We start from the raw sequence: 22,133 nt of genomic DNA on the forward strand, positions 1-22,133 counted from the left end.
GGATAAGCTGCATATTGCACATCTTAAACCTAAAAAGTAACACCTAAAGGTCTCAAGTCTCTACAGAGTGCTGACCTCACAACAAGGTGTAACAAAAATATATATGGGGTTTGGCATTAGTCATTAGTCTTATCCTCTATACAGAACATCTGATATCTATCACATTAACGCTTAGAACGTTTAAAAGACGCTCTTGTCCAGTGTTGTGGACTTAGTCGCCCACTCAGAAAACATCCCTAGCTAATGTGTGTGTAAAAGTCAGAAGATACCCTTGAGCTAAGATATTGCCGGACATGAGAGTCTTGATGATGCTTACACCTACATGCAAAGATGCAGTATAACTGACAGCTAGATTCAAGCAATACACCATGTCTGATACGGAGATGCAATACAATACATGCTGAAGCAGGACATTACAGTGCAATCACAGTGCAAGACTAGTGCTCAGATAAGTGCTCTTGAAATAGATGGGTCTTTAGTTGCTTTTTAAAGACAGAGCAACTCAGCTGTTCAGACACCCAGGGGAAGTTTGTTCCGCCACCTCGGAGCCAGGACAGACAAGAGTCTAAAGGCTTGTCTACTGTGCAGTCTATGAAGCTACAGGAATCCAGGGAAGGGTAGCAAAAGGACAGCAAAGGAGTGACATGGCTGAATTTAGGAAGCACATGTAGTAGGCTGTAATAGGCACGCGAGCACTGGAACCAGACTTTGGAGCAACAGAAGAAGGTTGTCCGGCCGGATAAGTCTTGTTTTCTTTTCTTGTGGATGTAGAGGGCAATGTACATGTCCACCGTTTCCAAACTAACTCATGCTTTTATAACTAGCAGGTTGGACTATTGTAACGCTCTCCTTTCTGGCCTACCAAAAGCTACAACACACCAGCAACAGTTAATTTAGCACTCTGCTGCACGAGTGCTGACTAAGAGCAGAAGGAGAGCACACATTATCCTCCAGATCTTCTCTTTTATTTGTTCCACAAAGAAAAACAAAAACCTTTGGTGATGCTGCTTTTAGCCACTATGCTCCAAAATGCTGGAACAACCTTCCAACTGATGTTAGAGAAGCTCAAAACATTGAAAGCGCAAGCTAAAAACAAAAAAATTATTCAGTCTGGCTTTTATGTCATGTTTTGTATAAACTTTTGCTTAGTCTTAATATTCATACTTATATACTTCTTATTATCTGCAGTATTTTGTTTTATTTTGTTTACTATTTGATTTTAAGATTATTCATTTTGTTTATTTTTTTTACCTTTTATCATCTTCATTATTTACCTTTTATTTTTATAATAAATATTTTTCTTTTTTTAAATCCTATACTTTCATCAAATATCTGTAAAGCACCTTGAATTTCAATTTGTCTGAAAGGGTACTTCATAAATAAAGTTTGATTGATTGATTGATGAGGAAGTGATGGCAGAAGATGGGGAAGAAGACCAGTAGAGGAATTGTGGGGCTCTTGGCAGTGTTCTGTCAGGAAACGTATGTTACAAGTACGACCTGCCTAACCATTGTTGCAGACCAAGAACACTGCTAACTGGCAGTGGTGTTTCCAAAAGTTAGTTATCTCTTGAACGCTTGAAATAATGGCGCACATTGTTTAGAAATGGTTTGAGGAACCTGGCAAGGTTTTGTCATGGTTGCAGTGGTCTCCAAATTCCCCAGATCCTAATCTGATCAATCATCTGCGAGATGTGCTGGAACAACTACTTCAGTCCTCATGGCTTACAGGACTTAAAGGATCTGCTGCTGAAGTCTTGATGGGGCCAGATAGCACAGGACACCTTCCATGAGTGCCAAAAATTGATGCAATTGATGGAAACAGCACAGTGTTTCTTGAGGCCAAACCGATTCTACATCTTAAAAACCTATTGTTTTAGCAGTTTCACAACCATGGCTTTTCTCATACTTGGCGCTAGTATACTTTACATACTTTTCCACCCTTCCTCAATGTTGGGTAGGCAAGGAACCCTAACAAACCCAATGTGTCCCTTCAGTGGTCTTGTGAAATCCATGCCTTGATGATTTAAAGACATTTTGGTGGAACACAACATATTGCATGTTAATCAGGTATATAGGGGCATATTTGCTTAGTTCACAACATCACGTTTTAAAAAGTCACTCAGAGTTTTTCTAAAGGATCTAGAAGCTAGTAAATGAGATTCTTGCTTGCTTGTTTACTGAAGCACACATTTCTGTCTTTCGCCCACTGCATTCCCTCTCGCTTTAACTGTATTCTGAACCCTGTCTCTTCTTTGGAATCTGTGTAATGACTGATTCTGTTCACTGGTGTGATACATGTAGTAGTTTCTCGGTCTTCTATATGCATCGGGTTTACATTTGTTATCAATTCTAATAGAATTAATATGCACTAGCTGCTGCTCGACCCATGTTCTCAAAGTTGGGAGACCATTTAGGATCCCAAATTAACACACCAAAAGAGCAAAAACGACCAATGTTTGCTGTAACTACATCTGTGGGAATTTAATTTTTTTTAATTTTTTTCTCGCTTGCTGCACTGATTAGTAAAGGCCTTTTGAAATACCCTTGCCCATGCCAGGCTTCCGAAATATATGCAGAGACTGTTCTTTTGGGTGGAAGGTTCATTGGATTTGATTACAGACTGAATTTGTTCATGTCCACTGTCTAAGACCCACACTGGCAGGAAGGAGAGGTGGGTGGGGAATGCAATGGGTATATATTTTTCAGATGGACCATAATTGTATGTTGCACTTGCTGACTCTCTGATTGTCTCATGTAGGATTTCCTTCAGATGTTTCTGGATACGTTCCCAGCTTTGAGCAGGTAGGCATGAGCTCTGTTAACATTGTGAATGTTGCGTAGTTTTTCTGATGACTGATGACTTCCTCCGTCAGCAACTGGTTTTTAATGCAGGTCTTCATTATCGCTACTGAGTAGGGACGCACAGTCATGCGGTAAAACAGTGGTGCAGTCAGGTGGGTATTGGCAGATAACTTGTAAAAAACAAATACAGTTCTGTGCAGAGGTTTTAAACACCTACACACATTAGAGAGGTTTTACTGACAAAAACACCAGATCATGTTAGTACAGATGCACATAAACATAAATGCAGTAAATGGAACATTTTGAAGAAAGCAGCTGACCTCCAGAGTGGTTCCAGATTTCTCTTAGACTCTTTCTATCGCCAGCTCACCTCAACTTTGGCCCAATCTTGTGCTAAAATATCTGCATTTAGCCTGTTCATTTAGTTGCGTTTGTAAACATATAGAAAAAAAGGTACATTTCTCCCTGTAATACAAGCATATACAGTCTACAGTCTAATTTCTACATAAATATAGACTATATAGATTTTTATAGTCCTAGTTTCTACATTTATAAATGTTTGTGTCTGCATCAGTATCGACATTCAAAAAACCTGGCATACTGGCATTGGGCCCCAGTTCCCTTAGCAGGGCATCTCTGGCCTATCCATGCTTTGCACATCTTCATTTTTAGCTACTTGCTAAGCTGAGAAAGCTTTAAGCTGTACCCCACTGTACTCCACTGTTGTGGAGCAGTGGAACTGTGTGTTCTCTGGAATTATTGTGCTCCATTCAAAACGCTTGAGGGAATGAGGTGGGGCAGTAATCATCCAACGTCCTGATCTCACTAACGCTCTTGTCACTGAATACAGTAAGATCCTTACAGCTATTCTCCAAAATCTAGTAGAAAGCCTTCCACGGACAGTGCTCAGGTGTCCCAATACTTTTGTCCATATAGTGTACAAAAGTGTTTACCTGAATTTCATTGTGTATCATCAGCAATTTCATTGTGGTTTTCAAACGGCCTTGTTTTGATTAGCTGCATCAACACAGGACAGCTTATCATCATTGCGCAAAATATATATACCATCGCTGTCCAATTTAAAAAACAAAAACAAAAAAAACCCTTGTATCTCCAAAATGGTGACTTTACAAAAGAAGGCACAAACTTTGAATGGAGGTCAGTGTAAATTTGTAATTTTCTATTGATCTATTCCTCCAGAATTACTCTTACAGGGTACAGAGCAGCTACATGGTTCAAACCATTGAGAGAACTAAAAACGACATTTTTCTTTGACCAGGACTGAGCTGTATGCTACAATTTCCCATTGGATTGAATAAGACTTTTGCCAGTGTACTGTAAAGCTTCACCAGCCTTACAGCAGTTGCTAAGGACAAACACATTTGTGGGCGGAGCATGTATAAGTCAGTTGTGTGAGTGTGTTGGGTGTAAATAGGAGTTAGATTTCTTCATTTCCAGACCCAATCTAAACCTGTATTATCACCACAGAGGCTAACAGATGTTTTGGCTTGTTGCTGTGAACTGTTATCATATTAGCTCCTTCATTCCACTCCCCAGCTTGTAATTCTGTCTTTACTTTTATATGTGCGGACATGCTGTTGTGATTAAGATTGGGCAGCCTAAAAATGCAGTTCCCTCCAAGCAGCCTGCCTTAACTGTGCATTTCCGTGGCTGGTGGGAAGACGTGAAGCCATTTTTAGGAATTTTTTATTTATTTAGTCTCTCTCTTCATGTCTGGGTCCAAACATCTGTTGGCACCTATATTGAGCTTTCAGCTCAGGTGGCTCAGTCCAAAAATCCAACGCCCATCCTCCCCACTCTAATCGGGCCAATTCAGTCCTCTGCTGACCAAGTCAAAACAAATTCAGATTTTGTTGTTAGTAAAAATGACAGCTTGTAACAATCTCTGCATTTTTCGGTCTTTCGCCCACTGCATTCCCTCTCGCTTTAACCGTATTCTGAACCCTGTCTCTTCTTTGGAATCTGTGTAATGACTGATTCTGTTCACTGGTGTGATACATGTAGTAGTTTCTCAGTCTTTCTCAGTATATGCATCGCGTTTACATTTGATATCAATTCTAATAGGATTAATATGCTCTAGCTGCTGCTCGACCCATGTTCTCAAAGTTGAGAGACCATTTAGTATCCCAAATTAACACACCAAAAGAACAAAGGAAATGTCATTTGTATAAATACTAATCTACTGTATAGTATAGTATAGTAAATAGTAATTACTAATACTAGTCATAGTCATGTGCTCCTCTAATCGATGTTGTCACAAAGTTTTACAGAGATCGGGGTCCAAACTTATTTTGAGCAAGCCAAGGGTGATAGTGGCATAGAAGAGGCATTAGAGGAAAAAAACATGAGAGGAACCAAGACTCAAACGAGAAAAAGCCCTTCTCCACTAGTCGACACCAGATAGCACACCAAATAACAGAACAAGCTGGGTCACGGGAAAGAGGGAGACACAATAGGAAGGAGGGAGACACAAAGAGGTAATGAGGACCATGACAAATAGGACTGTTGCAAGAGTTTGCACAGCGGGAGAGCTTAGACCAGAAAGTAGGCAGGCAGCAGCACCCAACCACAAATGCACTTGCACTGAGCAGACAAGAGGGAGGGGACAGCTTAGGACATGAGAGGGAAAAGAAAAGAGAAAAGTAAGATGCAATTTAGAAAGACTACAGCACTAACAATCAAAAACCTGGAATCAGAGTAGTACAAAACAGCGGCAAAGAAAACTGTTGGGGAGCTTTGTGAGAGAAAGTCTTTTCCCGGCAAAAGACTCGAGCATCTGATTTGGACCAAATCAGACAGACTGAACACAGTTTTCAGTGTCTCTAAATAAAGGGCTAAATGAAGTCAACGACGGGCCAACCAGATTTAGCCCATAAAAACAACATCCACATGACGTCTGGTGCTGGGTGAGTACATATAATTGGGCCTATAATTTCAGTCAGCTTCAGGTATGGCAGTACAGTAGTCTCATTGCATTGGCAAGTGTTTGTTGGCAACAAAAGGGTTACATTTTTGATCCTCCAACTGGAAAACTGGAGGATAAGGGCTCTTTCAATGCACAGTAACAGTCTGTTTAATTTAAAAATGACAACGAGAGGTTAGAAAGTGGTCATGTTAAAAATGAATTATGACTGTTTTTGGGAGGCAAGACCACAAAAATATTCTTAGTGGACGACAGGGGGGAAAAAAGAAGAAGAAAAACCGCATTAGATGACCATTTTCAGGTCATCTTTCAGGTTGTTTTCTGTGCCAGTTCCTTAAAAGCAAGGCCTTTATGGTTGGTTTCCAATTTAACAGTGAAATGGCATTAAACAGTTTTAAGCGTGGGTAAGATTCTCTTTTTGATTGGACTTGCGTGTAAGTGGACTATTTCAGTAGCTGTTTAATTTAATCGGAACTCTTTCCCAGAGCCAAGGTCAGCTAATAAGACCGTAGCAAAGCCGGGGCGAAATATGCCCTTGCTTTTATTCTCCTAGAGCTCGGAATTTGATACCGCAGTGTTGAATGTTTGCGATGTACGCAGCTTCAACCTTAGTTTCCAAGCTGTTTGTTGGTTTCTGGCTAAATGTGTTTGATTGATGCGTTATAGGCTAGGACAGTTGCCCTCATACCTGACTGGAAGAATCCATTAGTTGATTATATGTTCAGGCAGGTGTGCTCCTGCAAGCTAACAAGATTGCGGTGTTCTGAAAGGGCTCTGGCTCGAATTACAGCACAGAGAAATACAGGGTTGACTCAGGCATTCCCATTGTCCAAACCTACTGCACGCATACCTCCTGCAGCATTATTGCATGTGGCGTTTTATTTGAAGTTTTCTATGATGAATCACGTCAAGGGAGCGACGGAACGAGGAGCTGCTGTTCGTTCGCAATCGCATCTGCGGAGCTGCTTCTGATTTTTCTTCTTTCCTTTTTTTTTTTTCCCCAGTCAAGGCCTCACCCTTGGAGCTGTTTATTCGGACTGGCTGGATACACCTGGAATTCCGAAGGTAGGAAAGAAAAGAGCAAACCTCCACGTCTGTTTCAAGCTGTTTGCTTAATCAAGAAAGATTAAACGTGCTCTGATTATGCAAACACAAGTGACTGCAACCTTGTTACACAACAGCTGAAGTGCTGTTTGTTTGAGTGCTGCCCCTGCTTCACACTCAAGTGCTGTAGAAGCGTTGAAAATTAGTTTTGTCCAACGCGAGGCTTTACACAGGGCCTGAATGGAATGGCTTCCTCACTAATTTTAGCTCTATTGAGAATTGTAAGCCTGTTTAAGTAGGGTTGCTATCACTACTTAATGCGCATGATGACTACATAGAGATGCAGGGCAGATGTTACAGCGGAGTGTTTCATCCTCTGCACTGGATGGCTCAGGTTATTATTGGATTTGACTGTTGTTATACGTTCTGGGAGGAAATTCGTCTTGATCCCAGGCTGAGATCATGTTTCGGCCTCAGCTTCAGATTCTTGATGTGTGGTCCTACGCAGGATGTGCTGGATCTTTCCTACTCAATCTTACAGTGGAGGAAGATTGGCATTACCTTAAGTAGGTGCTGTGCTTTCTGTGAGCAGAACCGACATACGTTCTCCCTAGGGTACCCATGCATTTGTTAACGAATGGCGGAGCTCAGCTAGACTCCCTCCTGGTAAACCAATCGGCAGGCATCAGTATGTGGAGAATGCAAATAGTTGGGTCCTTAAATATCCAAAAATCCAAGATTTTGACAGGCCTCCTTCAGTGATCAGTCTTTTAGTACAGTGGTTCTCAGACCTGGTCTTGGAACAACACCTCGTGTTGCTCCACCATCTGGGTGGAGCAAAACCAAGCAATTGTGGGCGTTCCTGATTTTGGAGGCGTTGCAAACATCGCTCACAAGAGCTAATTATGATGATGGAGGAGCAGAATAAAGAGCTGCTTGCTGTAGCTTTGGTTGCTAAAAAATATGTCTCAATTATATGTATATGTATTTATGTACCAGACAGTCCTGTGGTAGCTCTCACTGCATTCCAGTCTGGTTATTGACGTCTTTGTAGTCCTTAAGGCTACAGCTGTGTAGAATAGGGTGTCCTGAAACAGCAATAGTAAGCAGTTCTGGCATCTCGTTTGTTTAATTTTCCAGGCAGAAGCAAATACAGCGCTTGCCACCTTTATGAACTTTAACTTTGTGAATGAAGTAAAATGCACCATTCCAAGAATTGAATGGCTTTTTCACATTTCCCATTTTTTCCATTTTGCATTTGGTGTGATTTAGACAGGGAGACACTACAACATACAGGGCAAAGATACTTCAGATCCCGGCTTAATAATCACACCACACAGATGATACTGAACCCATACCTCCTGACTACTGGTAGTACCTGGTAGTTTAAAGAAACCGTTTGTTGAAAATTCACATTTCCAAATAGCATTTTCTTCAGGTCAGCAGGCTAGCAATGGGGCTACTAGGCTAATGTTGCTAACAAACACTAGAAGTCACCCAAATCTTTTCTATAAAAACATCTCACGACCAACTCAAATTGTATCCAGGTCTTCAATGAAGCGTCATAATAAAGAAAGAAAATATTTTTTGCCTGCATTGCATGTATGTAGAAAAAGCCTGTTTTTAAGGCATTTCTCTATTCTACTGCTAATTCATTTTGTTTTTTGGGGGGGGTTACCCAATTTTCCTCCCCAATTTTAGATTACCCAACCCACTCATTTGTACTTTTCCCCTATCACATGTATCACATGTAATGCTCCCAACATTGGTAGAGTGAGGACTTCCAGAACATCCACCGCCTTTTTGAGGAAAGCATCGGGTAACCGTCTCTGATGCATTAGCTAGCAGACACCCAGCATCACACTGAAGTGATAGAGAGAGACAGGACTATCTACCCACTCACAGAGAGCAAGGCCAATTGTGCTCTCTCTGGCTCCGGCTGCTGATGGCAGGCAGCATGGCCTGGGATTCTAACCAGCGATCTTCGTGGCGATCTTTGTCTTCCACTACAACATACATTCAAGTTAACTTATTTATCAACACCACCAACCCAGCCCCCTCTACTGTGGCTTGTGTAGCTGTGTGTGTAGATGCTACGGACCAGATTCGTAAAACACGTTAGGCGCTGTGTCGGAATGCATTTATTATGTATTACACAAGTATAAATTAAACTAATCATGATGATCTTCAGTGTAATGAAGGTGCTTTAAAGCAGCATTATGCGAAAATTGTACCACTAAAGGACATGCTTTTCTGGACAAGCTGAAAAATATAGAACCGTCACTGAAAGCAAAAGAAGAAGATAAGATAAGGTAATCCTTTATTAGTCCCACAGTGGGGAAATTCTCAAGACTGCTGTGGTAGAGTAATATTACAGGATTTAACAATAATATGACTTAATTTACACAGTGTTACACAGTTCTCCCAAGCATTGTCCTTTTACCAAGTCACATAGTGCAGTTAGCAGCACGTCAAGCCCAGATTAGCAATGCTGAAAATGCTGTTCTCTCTTTTACATATCAGTGGAACATTCACTATCATTTTAAAAGTGATGGTTTAAGGTTTAAGGCATATTTTACGTACTGTCGCTTTAAAACACGTAAAAAACATTGTGAGTTAAAACCAAAGATTAAGAAAGAGCATGAACCTTGCCATGGTGTTGTGGTGATCGTTCTCTGCTCTTATCCAGCGCCCCATACCTCCTTTGTTTATGGCAGACATCTAATGGTGCATAGCTGCCAAAACCAACACAAGGATCAATTTTGTCATTTTAGATAAAAATCCCCCCCCCCCAAGCCATTACTGTGGGCTCGATAACACATTGTACTTGAACGTCCCTCAAAGTAAATAATGGCAGGAAATAGTTGGACTCCACAATAAACAGTCTTTGCCTCTCACTCTCTTGCGCTCTCTCTCTCTCTCTCTCTCTCACACACACACACACACACACACGCACAGAATATATGAGATACACACACCCACAGAATGAGTAATGAGATGGGAATAGAGCTCTTTTTTCCATTGGACTATTTTTAAGACAGTGGGCATTTATGAATAAGTGGGAATATTGAGTTTCTGAGGTGAGCCCAAAATCGTCCCTATCTAACTCTCATGGCCTCGCTTGGCCTCTCGCAACTGCTTGGGCAGCCACAGAAATGAAACAGTGGTTGTGAAACAGATTCTTATATCCAAGATTGCCATTATAGGAGAAAAGGCTGAAGAGGCCGTCTACCACTGGCCTTGCTCTGCTCGGCTAGTCTGAGCCGGTGACTGAGCCGAATTGGCATGCAGAGAGGTGCACTGAAGGCTTGCTGGAGTAGAGTGCGATTCACTTCAATATCAGCTGCCATACACCTCTGCTGTCCAGTATGATGGCTCTGTCATGGCTGTCTCACCTTTTTCTGCACGTTCTTGATCTACTCTGTCTGCCTGTGTGTGTGTGTGTGTGTTTGCGACAGTGAGTGTGTCTGTCTGTTTCCGTAGGAATGTTTGAGGATGGCTGGGAACGTGTAATTCTGTGTGTGGACGTGTGATTACATATGTCTCCCTGTATGTAGGTGGGTGTGTGGTTGTATGTGTTATAACAGACGAAGGGAGGAGGTGGAGATGGGCAGTATGTGTGTGATGTGTCTCAGTGTGCTTGTACAATTCTAGTAAAAAGACTGCTATGCTATATGGACAAAAGTATTGGGACATCTGCTACTGTCTACTGTCTGCGGATGGAGCACCATCATTCCACAAAGCACAACCCCTGTTCCACAGCGCAGTGCTAGGCGGCTTTATACCCCTCTAGTCCTTGCCTGGCATTAGGCATGGTGCCAATAAGTTCATGATTAACTGCTACAGAAAGTCCTATTCTATTGGCAGTGCTTCTCTACAGGAACCAGAGACAAGCTGTACCTTGTCTGTGGGTGCAGCAATTGCATCTTTGTCAGCAATGGGTGCAACTAAAAGTTGCTGAAGGAGTGTCCACAAACATTTGGACACACAGTATACCTTCATTGAAGGTGAGAGAGAGAACATAGATATTATTATTTTCCATTAGAACTACAGTGAGGACCTCAAACCTATGAAATACATGGATTACAGTAGTGGACAGGTCTTAGGGAGAATAAACACAGAACACGGGTTTAATTGGTCCAGGCACTGTATGGATTTCGTTAGTTCCACCAGCAGCTCACCTGATTTTGCTTATCTAGGGATTGATTAGATAAACTAGGTGTTGGATGATGACTGTAAATCCTGGCCTTCCTCAAGGAGAGCTTTAGAAATGGTTAGGCTACCACAGTCACATGCAGTCACAGTTAACAGTTAGTTTGTAGTTATTCTAATGATTATGAAGATCTAACCATGTTCAGAACAATAGCTGTAGCAAGCATACAGCTCTGCTACTGTTTCATACTGTGAAACATACAAGAGTATGTACTCAGACCTGCAGGTAACTGGGAAGGTGTGGTCAGTACACACTGTGTACACATATAGGCACACACACAGTGTGCATTGTCCACATCTTTCTGTTATATATATATATATATATATATATATATATATATATATATATATATATAAAATAGACAGTTTATTGTTTTTTTAGTTGATTAGGCTTGCATTTTGAGTTTTAGAAACGCTCCAAAATAGACATTTGTCCAGCAGAATAAGGCGCGGTCACTATGACCAGAGGATCGCTAGTTCCAATCCCGGTAATGCTTCTAGGCCCCGAGAGAGTGCAATTGACCTTACTCTCTCCAGGGTGGGTAGATTGCACTTTGTCCCCACATCACTCCAGTGTAATGCTGGCCGGCACTGGCGTCTGCTGGCTGATGCATCAGAGCCTGGTACACAGCGCTTCCCCAGAGCGCGTTGGTTGCCCTGGAGATGTTGAATCCACCGCAGTTTGGAAACAGAGTGTTGGAGGAGGCGTGTGTCGATCTTCACCCTCCTAGTGTCAGGAGCATTGCATGTGATAGGGGGCGAATAGGTACGGGTTGAGTAATTAAATCTTTTTACATTCATTTTGCATTACATTACATTACATTCTATTGAAAGTTAAGAAAGTAAAGGTTAAGTTGCCATTTTGAAAACTATTGAAAGGTTTTTGAATGACAGTGTTGAGCGAGAGAGGCAGTTAGAGCCACCTAACAAATGGATGTTATCATTTATATCGCACTGTGTGTGTGTGTAATAGGGGAGTGGCCCATCCAGTAGTGATTTCTCAGCTTGCTTTCTGATCTTGTTCTGTGAGTCACTAAATGATAGCATCCATTTGTTAGTTGCTAAAATTAAAATGCGAATACCCGCTCAGTATTGACTGACAAATTCCAGACGTATGAGAAAAGCATCCGATCTGTCTGTTATTAGTGCATCATTTTACCTTTTTTTTTTGGCACATAAGCTGAAGGCTAATGAAGTTAAATTCAGCCCGATCCTAAAGTTTAGTCAGGGACACCAGAAAAAAGGTTCTGATTTATTTGTATAGTCCCCGTTATTAGCAAACCATCTGGTGAAACTGAAAGTCAATAATAATAATAAGTAAAATGATCATGATATACATATAAAGTTACATTTTAAACCCAAAGCCCAGATTATAACAGCACCAGCATCACAAGGAGCCTCCTGGGTTGTTTCTCCAAAAGATCTGTAGATGCACACTGTATGGGAAGGGGCTTGTACACATCTGTACATCAATCTAGAGTTGGGCGGTAGAACAGTAATATCGTACAGCACAGTATTTTAAATGTATGACACGTATGATGTCATTGCGGTTCTGTGATTATCTAGCGCATGTGCATGATGCACTGAAAACAGGTGGGGAAAAGTTAAAAGGCAGAGCCAACAAACCTGGTGCTACATGTGCCCCAAACTAGTTGAAAACACCTGTAAGACCATTCACTCTTTGTGCTCTCAGATATAAGGCTTTTTCCTCCCTATATCCTTAATTCACGTAGCCGCGGTTAGCTAAAAACATGGAACACAGTTTGTACTGTCACAACAACTTCATTTCTTCTGAAATCAAGGCAAACATTTGCATATTTGCAGAAGTAAGGGCAGTAGGGAGCTCAGGTAATGATGTTGGATAATTAGTTTTGGATCATAATGCCACTTACATTCATCCTAAAAGTACCAAATGGTGCTTCTTTGCTCTGGAGAACACAGCTCCACCTCTTCCCAGTTCACAACAAAGGGGGTTTATACTCATCCATAGATGATGCCTCTGAACTAAGCATTAGGACCTGAAGCTCAGGTCCAGTTGCTCCAGAGTTGTACCATTTAATTGTCCAGCGCTTTCCATGGCGTTTTTACAAGCTGTGCGTGTGCAAATGGACACCTGTGTCACCTTAATGGAACCGAGTTTAGTACTACAACTACTGCTCACTGTTTAAATCAGCCTCAGAAAGCATTTCAAGCATTTAAGCATTAGCCTTTGGGCTAAAAAGCTTTTAACTGAAGGACAACATAGACTGGAACTGTAGGCAGGCCTCTGTAAAGCTCTAAAGCTGGACTGTCCGGAATAAGAGCCGCCAGCAGATCCATAAAGCAGCCATGTGAGCCGTCTCTGCTAACAGTGGCAGTTTACGGCCTAAGAGCGCACTCTGCACTGCCCACTCTCTCCCCGGATATGCTCCAGAGTCACAAAAATACCCTCATGTACACACACACACACACACACACACACCGACTTACTCTTCCCAGGAGTCGCTCAAGACCCACAGCTCGTTTAACCCTCCCAAACAGTACACTATTGTTGCAGACAAATTGTCCGCTAAAGGTGACCATTACTCTCAGCATAAGTAAGTAAATTCCAGGATGTTCACAGTTCACACGGGTCAGATTCAGAATTCGAAGAGATATGACACAGCGAGTTCTCTAAGGCTACAGTCACACAGCAGGTAAAAGTGGCCTAAAATTTAGCCAGTAGGCCACTTTCATATGTGGTACTGAAATCCGATTCGAATTCTGAATAGCCAGGTCGGAATTCGTGCGACTTTTCGACATTTGCTGAAAGAGGGGAAATGGACGACAGCAGTGAGGGAAGGTTTCAGTGGCGGGACAGCGAGGTAACAGACCTCCCTGAACACTTAGGCTGGTGTCTCTGTTGAAACTAATTTAGGAGGCAGATATTGCAGCAGTCACCCTTGTTTGAAGAAATTTCTAAAGAAATGGGCGAACGCAGGCACAGGGGGACAGGGCTGCAGTGTCAAAGGAAAATGAAAAGCTTTAAACGAAGCCAAAATCTGTTCAGACGAATCTCTGATATAGGTCACATTAAAAAGAACAACCTAAAAAAAAGAAGAAAAAAAAAAAGCACCGGATTTGGTTAAAAAACTTGATTTGGCCCATTTGTCTTGCTGTGTGAACTATTGGATGCATTTCAGCAAATGTAGGAAATTACTGAAAGTCCTCATTTTATCAGGTTAGTGTTTGCGTTCGTGCTTTATAGCATCCTGGGGACGAATTCTTAGGAACAATAATCTTCTTAGGTTTACTTCTTTTTCCTTCCTTCATACCTCTCGTCACTGAATGCAGTCAAAACATCACGACAATGCTCTAGAATCTAGTAGAAAGCCTTCCCTGGACGGTAGAGACAGTTACCCCAGCAGAAGCAGGCTAAACCTTTTTAAAATCTTTTTAATACCCTTGATTTCAGAAGAAACAATGAATGAGCAGGTGTCCCAATACTTCTGTCCATTGTAGTTTTCTACACATGGCCACCTCTACCTAAGAGAGAGAACGCTTTGACAAACTGACGAATTGTGTGCAGTCATAGCAACCCCTGCTCCTAAAACTGTGCTCAGTACAGCTAATCCTCATTTAGCCACAGCCTGGATTGCGGCAGCAGCTCATAGGTGAGGAAAAACAACAGATCCTCTTCATGTAAGACTCTGTGGTAAAAGATTTAGATCTGTTTGGGCCAGAACGTCCCAGAGAACAGCAGATTGTGGAAATTGCACATATGGGACTGTTGTAGGTACTCTTCATGAGCCATTGCCCATGTGAACCTCCCTTTTGGGTACTATTGCAGTACTGTTGATGGGGACTTCTAGCCATTTATCTTTGAGGTCCTGTGTTACGACCTTTATCTCAATACCTTCCAGCTTTATAGAAATAAATATGACATAAATATGTACATATAATTCTTCAATTTGAAAGGTGCTTTGAGAAACCTTCAAGAAAAAGTTTTTAGAAAGGAAAGGTTCCTTCCTTGAAGGCTCACCAATCCATGCAGTAATGCAGTGTAATTACTGGTGATGTGATCGGATCGGTTACACCCATTGCTGATACAGATGTGCAAATGCACGCACACACACACTCACACACACTCACACAGCTTGTCTAGTCCCTGTAGAAAAAAAAGTACTGTCAATAGAATAGGACTCTCTGAAAGAGAAAAACATGAACCGAATGCCGGGTGTGGGTGTGTAAACCCCCTAGCATTGAGCTGTGGAGCAGTGGACGTGTGTACTATTAAGTTGAGTTGGCGGGAGGTTCCAAAATCTAGTAGAAAGTCTTCCCTGGACAGTAGAGACTTACACTCAAACAAAAGCAGGATACATACTTTTTTAAGACCTTTGATTTCAGAAGAAACAATGAATGAGCAGGTGTCCCAATACTTTTGTCTGTATCATGTATAGAAAGAAATTAAAACTCATTTTTAAAGAGAACTTGTTCCCTTAGGATCTTTTTGGTGGAGTTTGATGTTTGGCTCAATGTTTGAACAATGTATATGCATTTGTATTGACATTATTATTATTATTATAATTATTATTATTATTATTGACTTTGGTTTGGGGAGGTGGAAGCGAGGGCTTTGGGGAGGTGGGAACAGGGGTGGTGTTGACTGTGTGTAGGTAACCACTGTTTACAGTGTTTACTTTGACAGTAATGTCATTTGCAGCATTCATGACCATAAGCATTGCTGCTGAAGTGAACTGAGAGAGAGAGAGAGAAAGAGAGACATAGAGAGGGTGAGTATAACTTTGAGAGAGAGAGAGAGAGAGAGAGGTAGAGAGGTTATGTATGTGTTGCTGTTCCCAGATGTTTTCTATTACCTGGGAGAGGTCTGTCTGTGAGCTCCTCCATTACCTGAGCTTTTGTTCATACCATTCCCCTGTGTACACACACACACACACACACACACACACACACACACACACACACACAGACACACTGTGCAGAGATATCCATCAAACAGATATAAGGAGAGTTAATGTCACCTGTCCTGACTGCAACCTTTCGTTAAATGGCTTCATAGTAGACGAGCTTTAATGTATGTGTCTGTGAGAGCTACTGGATTGTACTTCAGTGATCATGCAAGGGTGTGTGTGTGTGTGTGTGTCAGTCAGAAAGAGAGAGAGAAAGGGAGAGAGAGAGGGAGAGCTCCTCCCCAGGCTGTATAGGGGAAAGCAGTGTTTGATTACAATGAGGTTTTACTCCCAGACTTGAACTGCTACTGCTCATGCTCTCTCTCTCTCTCTCTCTCTCTCTCTCTCTCTCTCTCTCTCTCTCTCTCTCTCTCTCTCTCTCTCTCTCTCTCTTACTCTCTCTCTCTCATTCTTTCTTTCTTTCACTCTCTCTGTATTCTGTCTTTCTCTCTCTTTCACTCACTGCCTTACTTACTCTCACTCTCATTCGGTCTAATTCTCTCTCTCTCTCTTTCTCTATCTCTTTCGCTCTCGTCACCTTTCTCTCCTCCCTTCTCTTCCTTATCTCTCTCCTTCCCTCCCTCTCTTCCTCCCCTCTCTCTCTCCTTTTTTTCCTCCTACTACCTTTTTCTTTTTTTACTCCGCTGGTGTCTCTCCTCCGCTGTGTTTTTCCTCAGTGTGACAGAGAGAAAGAGAGAGAGAGGGAGAGCGCAAGAGAGAGGGAGCAATGCGCTGTACTGGCGGAGCAGACTTTAATAAGGTTAAGTGCAGCTTGCGCGAGAGCTCGAAGAAGAGAAAGAGAGAGAGTAACGGAGCGGAGGAGTAGATCAGCGAGGATCTGACGCCTCATTTCAACTTAACAAGGGATTTTTTCCCTTCTCTCTCTATCTCTACTCTTTTTCTCTCTTCCTCCCTCTCCCTCTCTCTCTCTCACCCTCCACTCTACATTCCCAACCTCTCTCGCTCTTCTCCAGTGGCTGGAAGAAATCAGCTCGACGTGGGCGCTCACTCAGACTGTGCGAGAAGTGGAAGAGGAGGTAAGTGGGCAGCATTGGGTTTTAACGGAGCTTCTTCGTGTCTGTGCACTAAGTTGATGCTTCCTCTCTCGAGTTCACGGCTGATTCTACATGCTGTGTTGTGCTCTTGCTGTTGTGTTGCCAAATAGGTATTTCCATACTGCTGTGTGATCCATTAAGTGTGTGTGTGTGTGTGTATAGATTTGTGTTTGCCTTGAGACCGCTGTGTGTGTGTGTGTGTGTGTGTGTGTGTGTGAGCGAGAGAGAGAGAGAGAGAGAGAGAGAGACGGTTTGCTGTTAGTTGTGACTGGAGCATCACTCAGTGGCTGAGGGAGGAAATCACAGACTAGAGAGAGTTCGGTTTGGAGTTAAGGAAGTCTGTGTTTTAGGTGTGTGTGTGTGTGTGTGTGTGTGTGTGTGTGTGTGTGTGTGTGTGTGTGTGTGTGTGTGTGTGTTGTGGATGACTTTCTGCTGCTTCAAATAGTGGTGGGTCCAGTGTGTGATAGTTTCATTAGTACTAGATAGAGCATGTAGTTGATATACACTAGAGACAGTCGAGAAGGAGAGCGGGTAAGAGTGCAATGGTGAGAGAGAGAGAGAGAGAGAGAGAGAGAGAGAGTGTGTGTGTGTGTGTGTGTGTGAAACTTTGAGAAAGAGAGATATAGATAAAGAGACTTTGAGATTTTTTGAATAAGGGAGATTTTGAGAAACGTGGGAGAGTGAGAGAGACTTTAAGGAGAAAAGAGAGAGTGACAGAAAGAGTGGCAGAGAATGAAATGGAAGAAGAATGAGAGCAAGAGACTGAGAGACTTTCAGATGGAAAGAAAGAGAGAGAGAGAGAGAGAGAGAGAGACATGGAGGCTTTATGAAGGGGAGATAAAGAGGGACAGATGAGCTGGAGGGAGGAGAGAGGGAGAGAGACTTGGAAGGAAAGAGTGAGAGAGGCTTGGAAGGCAAACAGAGAGAGAGAGACTGTAAAGGAAAAGGTGAGAGAGGCTTGCAAGGAAAGAGTGCGAGAGAGGCTTGGATGAAAGGGTGAGAGAGAGACTGAGAAGGAAAGAGTGAGAGAGAGAGACGGGGAAGGAAAGAGTGAGAGAGAGAGAGAGAGAGAGACGGAGAAGGAAAGAGTGAGAGAGAGACTGGAAAGGAAAGAGTGAGAGAGAAAAAGACGGGGAAGGAAAGAGTGAGAGAGGGGCTGGGAAGAAAGAGTGAGAGACTTTTTGAAGGAAAGAGTGAGAGAGAGGCTTGGAGGGAAAGAGTGAGAGAGAAGCTTGGAAGGAATAAGTGAGAGAGAGGCTTGGATGGAAAGAGTGAGAGAGAGGCTTGGATGGAAAGAGTGAGAGAGAGGCTTGGAAGGAAAGAGTGAGAGAGAGGCTTGGATGGAAAGAGTGAGAGAGAGACTGAGAAGGAAAGAGTGAGAGAGAAGCTTGGAAGGAATGAGTAAGAGAGGCTTGGAAGGAAAGAGTGAGAGAGAGGCTTGGAAGGAAAGAGTGAGAGAGAGGCTTGGATGGAAAGAGTGAGAGAGAGGCTTGGATGGAAAGAGTGAGAGAGAGACTGAGAAGGAAAGAGTGAGAGAGAAGCTTGGAAGGAATGAGTAAGAGAGGCTTGGAAGGAAAGAGTGAGAGAGAGGCTTGGAAGGAAAGAGTGAGAGAGAGGCTTGGATGGAAAGAGTGAGAGAGAGGCTTGAAGGAAAGAGTGAGAGAGAGGCTTGGATGGAAAGAGTGAGAGAGAGGCTTGGAAGGAAAGAGTGAGAGAGAGGCTTGGAAGGAAAGAGTGAGAGAGAGGCTTGGAAGGAAAGAATGAGAGAGAGGCTTGGAAGGAAAGAGTGAGAGAGAGGCTTGGAAAGAGAGTGAGAGAGAGGCTTGGATGGAAAGAGTGAGAGAGAGACTTGGAAAGAGAGTGAGAGAGAGGCTTGGATGGAAAGAGTGAGAGAGAGACTTGGAAGGAAAGAGTGAGAGAGAGGCTTGAAGGAAAGAGTGAGAGAGAGACTTGGAAGGAAAAAGTGAGAGAGAGGCTTGGAAAGAGAGTGAGAGAGAGGCTTGGAAGGAAAGAGTGAGAGAGAGGCTTGACTGAAAGAGTGAGAGAGAAGCTTGGAAGGAAAGAGTGAGAGAGAGGGAGAGTTTGAGAAAGAAAGTAGAAAGAGCAGAATATACTTCAGGAAGGAGACCGGAGAAAGAGCGAGAGTGAGTGAGTGTTGATTTTGCCTGTTGATAAGCTGTGAGGATTGTGCATCTCCCTATAAATACTTATTCTCTCTCTCTCTCTCTCTCTCTCTCTCTCTCTCTGTCTCTCTCTCTCTGTCTCTCTCTCTCCCTCTTTCTCCCTCCTGCAGGTTGTAAAATGGATGCTTGTGAGTGGCGGTGCTGGAAAGGGCACCAAGCGGAAGAGAGCGGGGCCCAAGGTGAACTTCAAAGAGGTAAGACCCCGCCAAGCCGGCTTTAAATAGCCTCCGGCCCACCCTCTCTCATCATCCCTCCATTTCCCTCTCCTCCGTCTCATCCTCTGCCATCTCCCCCCTTTACTTCTAATGAGTGTACCTTTATACTTCTTTATATTTCTTTATTCATTTATTTATTTATTTCATCATAGTTTTGCGTAATGGTCTGCTCACTGCCTGCTGCCTGCGACTGCGTTCTCGTCTGCACGTAGGACTGTTTGCTCAGTTGTGACGTGAGTTTATCAGATGGGGCTTGGTGGACGTTAGCAGACTGCCGGACATTAGAGGGCCGGGAAAGGACCCGCAGTAGGGCTGTAGGGGGAGTAGACGAGGTAGTAGGCAGGACGAGGCAGATGAGGAAAATGGCATGATGCGGTCCTCCTGGCTGGTCATTTTGTCTGACCGTGACTCATCAGGTTTTCTCAAATCAGCAAAGCTTCAAAATGGCTGACCGTAGCTCTGCCTGTTGCTCGGCGTGTGGGTCTGCGTGCTGTTGTTTACTTCCACGCTCCGGCCGTTTATCTGGTGCGCAGAAGTTCCGAGCAGAGTTCTGCACATTCCACAGTGCAGTAACCACCATGACCGTCAAACAAGACAGATTTGTGTGAGTGAGTGAAGCGCCGCTAATCTTCACGCCAAATGGTTGGACCCTAGAGGACCAGTGTTGGGTTTGACGTGTCCCAAGCAGCTATAGAAGTGTGTGTGTGTGTGTTTGTTTGATGTTCCCTGACTGTGTTTTCCTTGAGTTTCTGCTGTGATGTAATGTCTGTTCTAAGCTCCTGCTCTTGTGAATTGAGTGAAATGGGTGAGTGGATGGGAGGGTGGGTCTGTGTGTATGTGGTGGGTGAGTGTGTAACTGGAGTTCAGAGAATGCAGTACCTCTTCACAAACTCTTGCGAACTGTAGGACATGTTGACTGTGCAGTGTCCGAAACTGCTGGGAATTTTCACACCTAGTTCTAGAAAGTCCTCCCATCCTTGGGTGTACTACTAAGTACACCAGTCTGAACATGCCGGACCCTGTATCGAGAACCCTTAGTGCCTATAGATTTAAATAGAGGCAACCCCATTAGCTCCTGTGCCTTTTCTGTTCTTTTACAGTACTCTTCCTTCTCCTTTTATGTTGTCCATGCTAATCATCAGTGAACTGAAGCAGGTCTGTAGAGTTTAAGGGGTTTATTACTTCTTGTATTTGCATCATTTTTTTGTGAGACAAAGAGCGTTTATGCGCGATGATGTAAATCTAGGCGAGCAATTAACGTCTGCATATGGGTTGGGCAGTGTGACTATTATTGTATCATTATCCTGATAAATGATGAGACATTATGTTTAATTTCTTTGATTATACTGCATATTGCATGTTGTGGATATCTATACTGAACAACTGCAGAAAAAGAGAGGCCCTGTTTAGGCTTCAGTTCAGTGCAGAATAGACGAAAAAACAATACAATAGCCTGTAGCACTGCCCTTGAGAAACTTTCAGATCTGATACTGTGGAGGAACCTTATTTGGTGCTTTGAGGAACCTTTTTCTTCTAAAAACCTTTTCTTAAACGTCCTCCTCCACAGTTCCTCAAGGAACTTATACTTTTACCAGTGTATTTTGCATTTTTTCAGATGGTAACATAGTTACTATAGAAGTACCAACTCTTCTAGCTTCTAGTATTGAAGCTTAATGAGTTGTAATAAATAGCAGTTGTACACAGGCAGCATGCGTCACGGCTAACATCCAGTAGACGATTGCGTTTATTTGGTTGGAAGCCATTGTATTGCCCGACTTGAAGGCCCTCATTCTTTTATTATTTTATTATTTTATAATTTAGTTTGATTTCTTATTTAATGTGTTCAGCTGTTGTACTTTGTAGCTTATTAGTAGTGGCTAATGTAATGCCAATGGTTGGAGTTGGGAGATACGCCCTGTAGTTGGTGAATTTCAGTGAAGTATACTTTCTAGTACGCGCTCTGATGAAAACTGCCCCCTTCAGTCACAAGATTATGTAAGTAGCTTATGCTGTCCACCTTTCTACGTACCGCCCCAAGATCCTCCCTGTTGACTAGCATACCGCATTGTTTAATGGGAGCTTTTGATTTTGTTGCCTGTGATTGGGCGCTTTGCATGTCGGTCAGATTGCCTTTTCTCTCAAACTCCGTGCTTCTCAAACTGTACCTGTGTCTGGCTGATGAGGCTGTGTCTCGGCTCGGTCTTACACAGCTTGCAGTGGAGTTGGTTTCGCCATGTTTAGTGTTTCCACACTGATAACGAACTTTGAGCAAAACTGATTTCAGGACTCTCCTCCGGCCTGAACTCGTCAGCTGCAGCCCACAGCAACTAGCCAAACAAAAAGTAGTTCATTAGGTGCTGGTGTTCTGTTTGCACAGCCTATAATGAAGTGCAGTCCTTTCTGCCATGGTTAAATAAAGTAAGTAAGCAGTAAAAGACAGATCACGTGGCATGTGAAGGAAAGAAAGCTCCCTGAAGGATACAAGGCAAGTCTTGGAGTCTACACAAACAGCAGATGCTGCAAACTTACCTGGCAGGTTGACACCTTCGCTGCACATAAGTTGGGCTGAAGAGGGGGGGGGGCAATGGAGGGATATGGGGGGTGGGGTGTTGGTGTAGAGCCCATGAAAGGAAAGAATGGTCAATTACAGTCTAGTTGGCTCTGCACAATGGCCCGGGTGGGGAGAGCGAGAGCGAGACAGCGATTGTTTGAAGTTCTGCCATAAAAGCCAGCCTGAAAGGAAACACT

At 43.0% G+C, this 22,133-nt stretch overlaps 1 protein-coding gene across 1 annotated transcript in view; it reads left to right on the top strand.

The window, feature by feature from the left end:
* Window positions 1-22,133, top strand: part of aopep (aminopeptidase O (putative)) — a 105,433-nt gene that overhangs the window by 51,347 nt on the left and 31,953 nt on the right. Inside the window, exons 10-12 of the mRNA XM_072681851.1 lie at window positions 6,753-6,813; window positions 16,907-16,969; window positions 19,281-19,364. Coding sequence (XP_072537952.1) covers window positions 6,753-6,813; window positions 16,907-16,969; window positions 19,281-19,364 — 208 coding nt within the window. The remainder of the gene's footprint in view (window positions 1-6,752; window positions 6,814-16,906; window positions 16,970-19,280; window positions 19,365-22,133) is intronic.

Source organism: Salminus brasiliensis, chromosome 6, assembly GCF_030463535.1.
Source record: "Salminus brasiliensis chromosome 6, fSalBra1.hap2, whole genome shotgun sequence".
NCBI classification, from domain to species: Eukaryota; Metazoa; Chordata; class Actinopteri; order Characiformes; family Bryconidae; genus Salminus; species Salminus brasiliensis.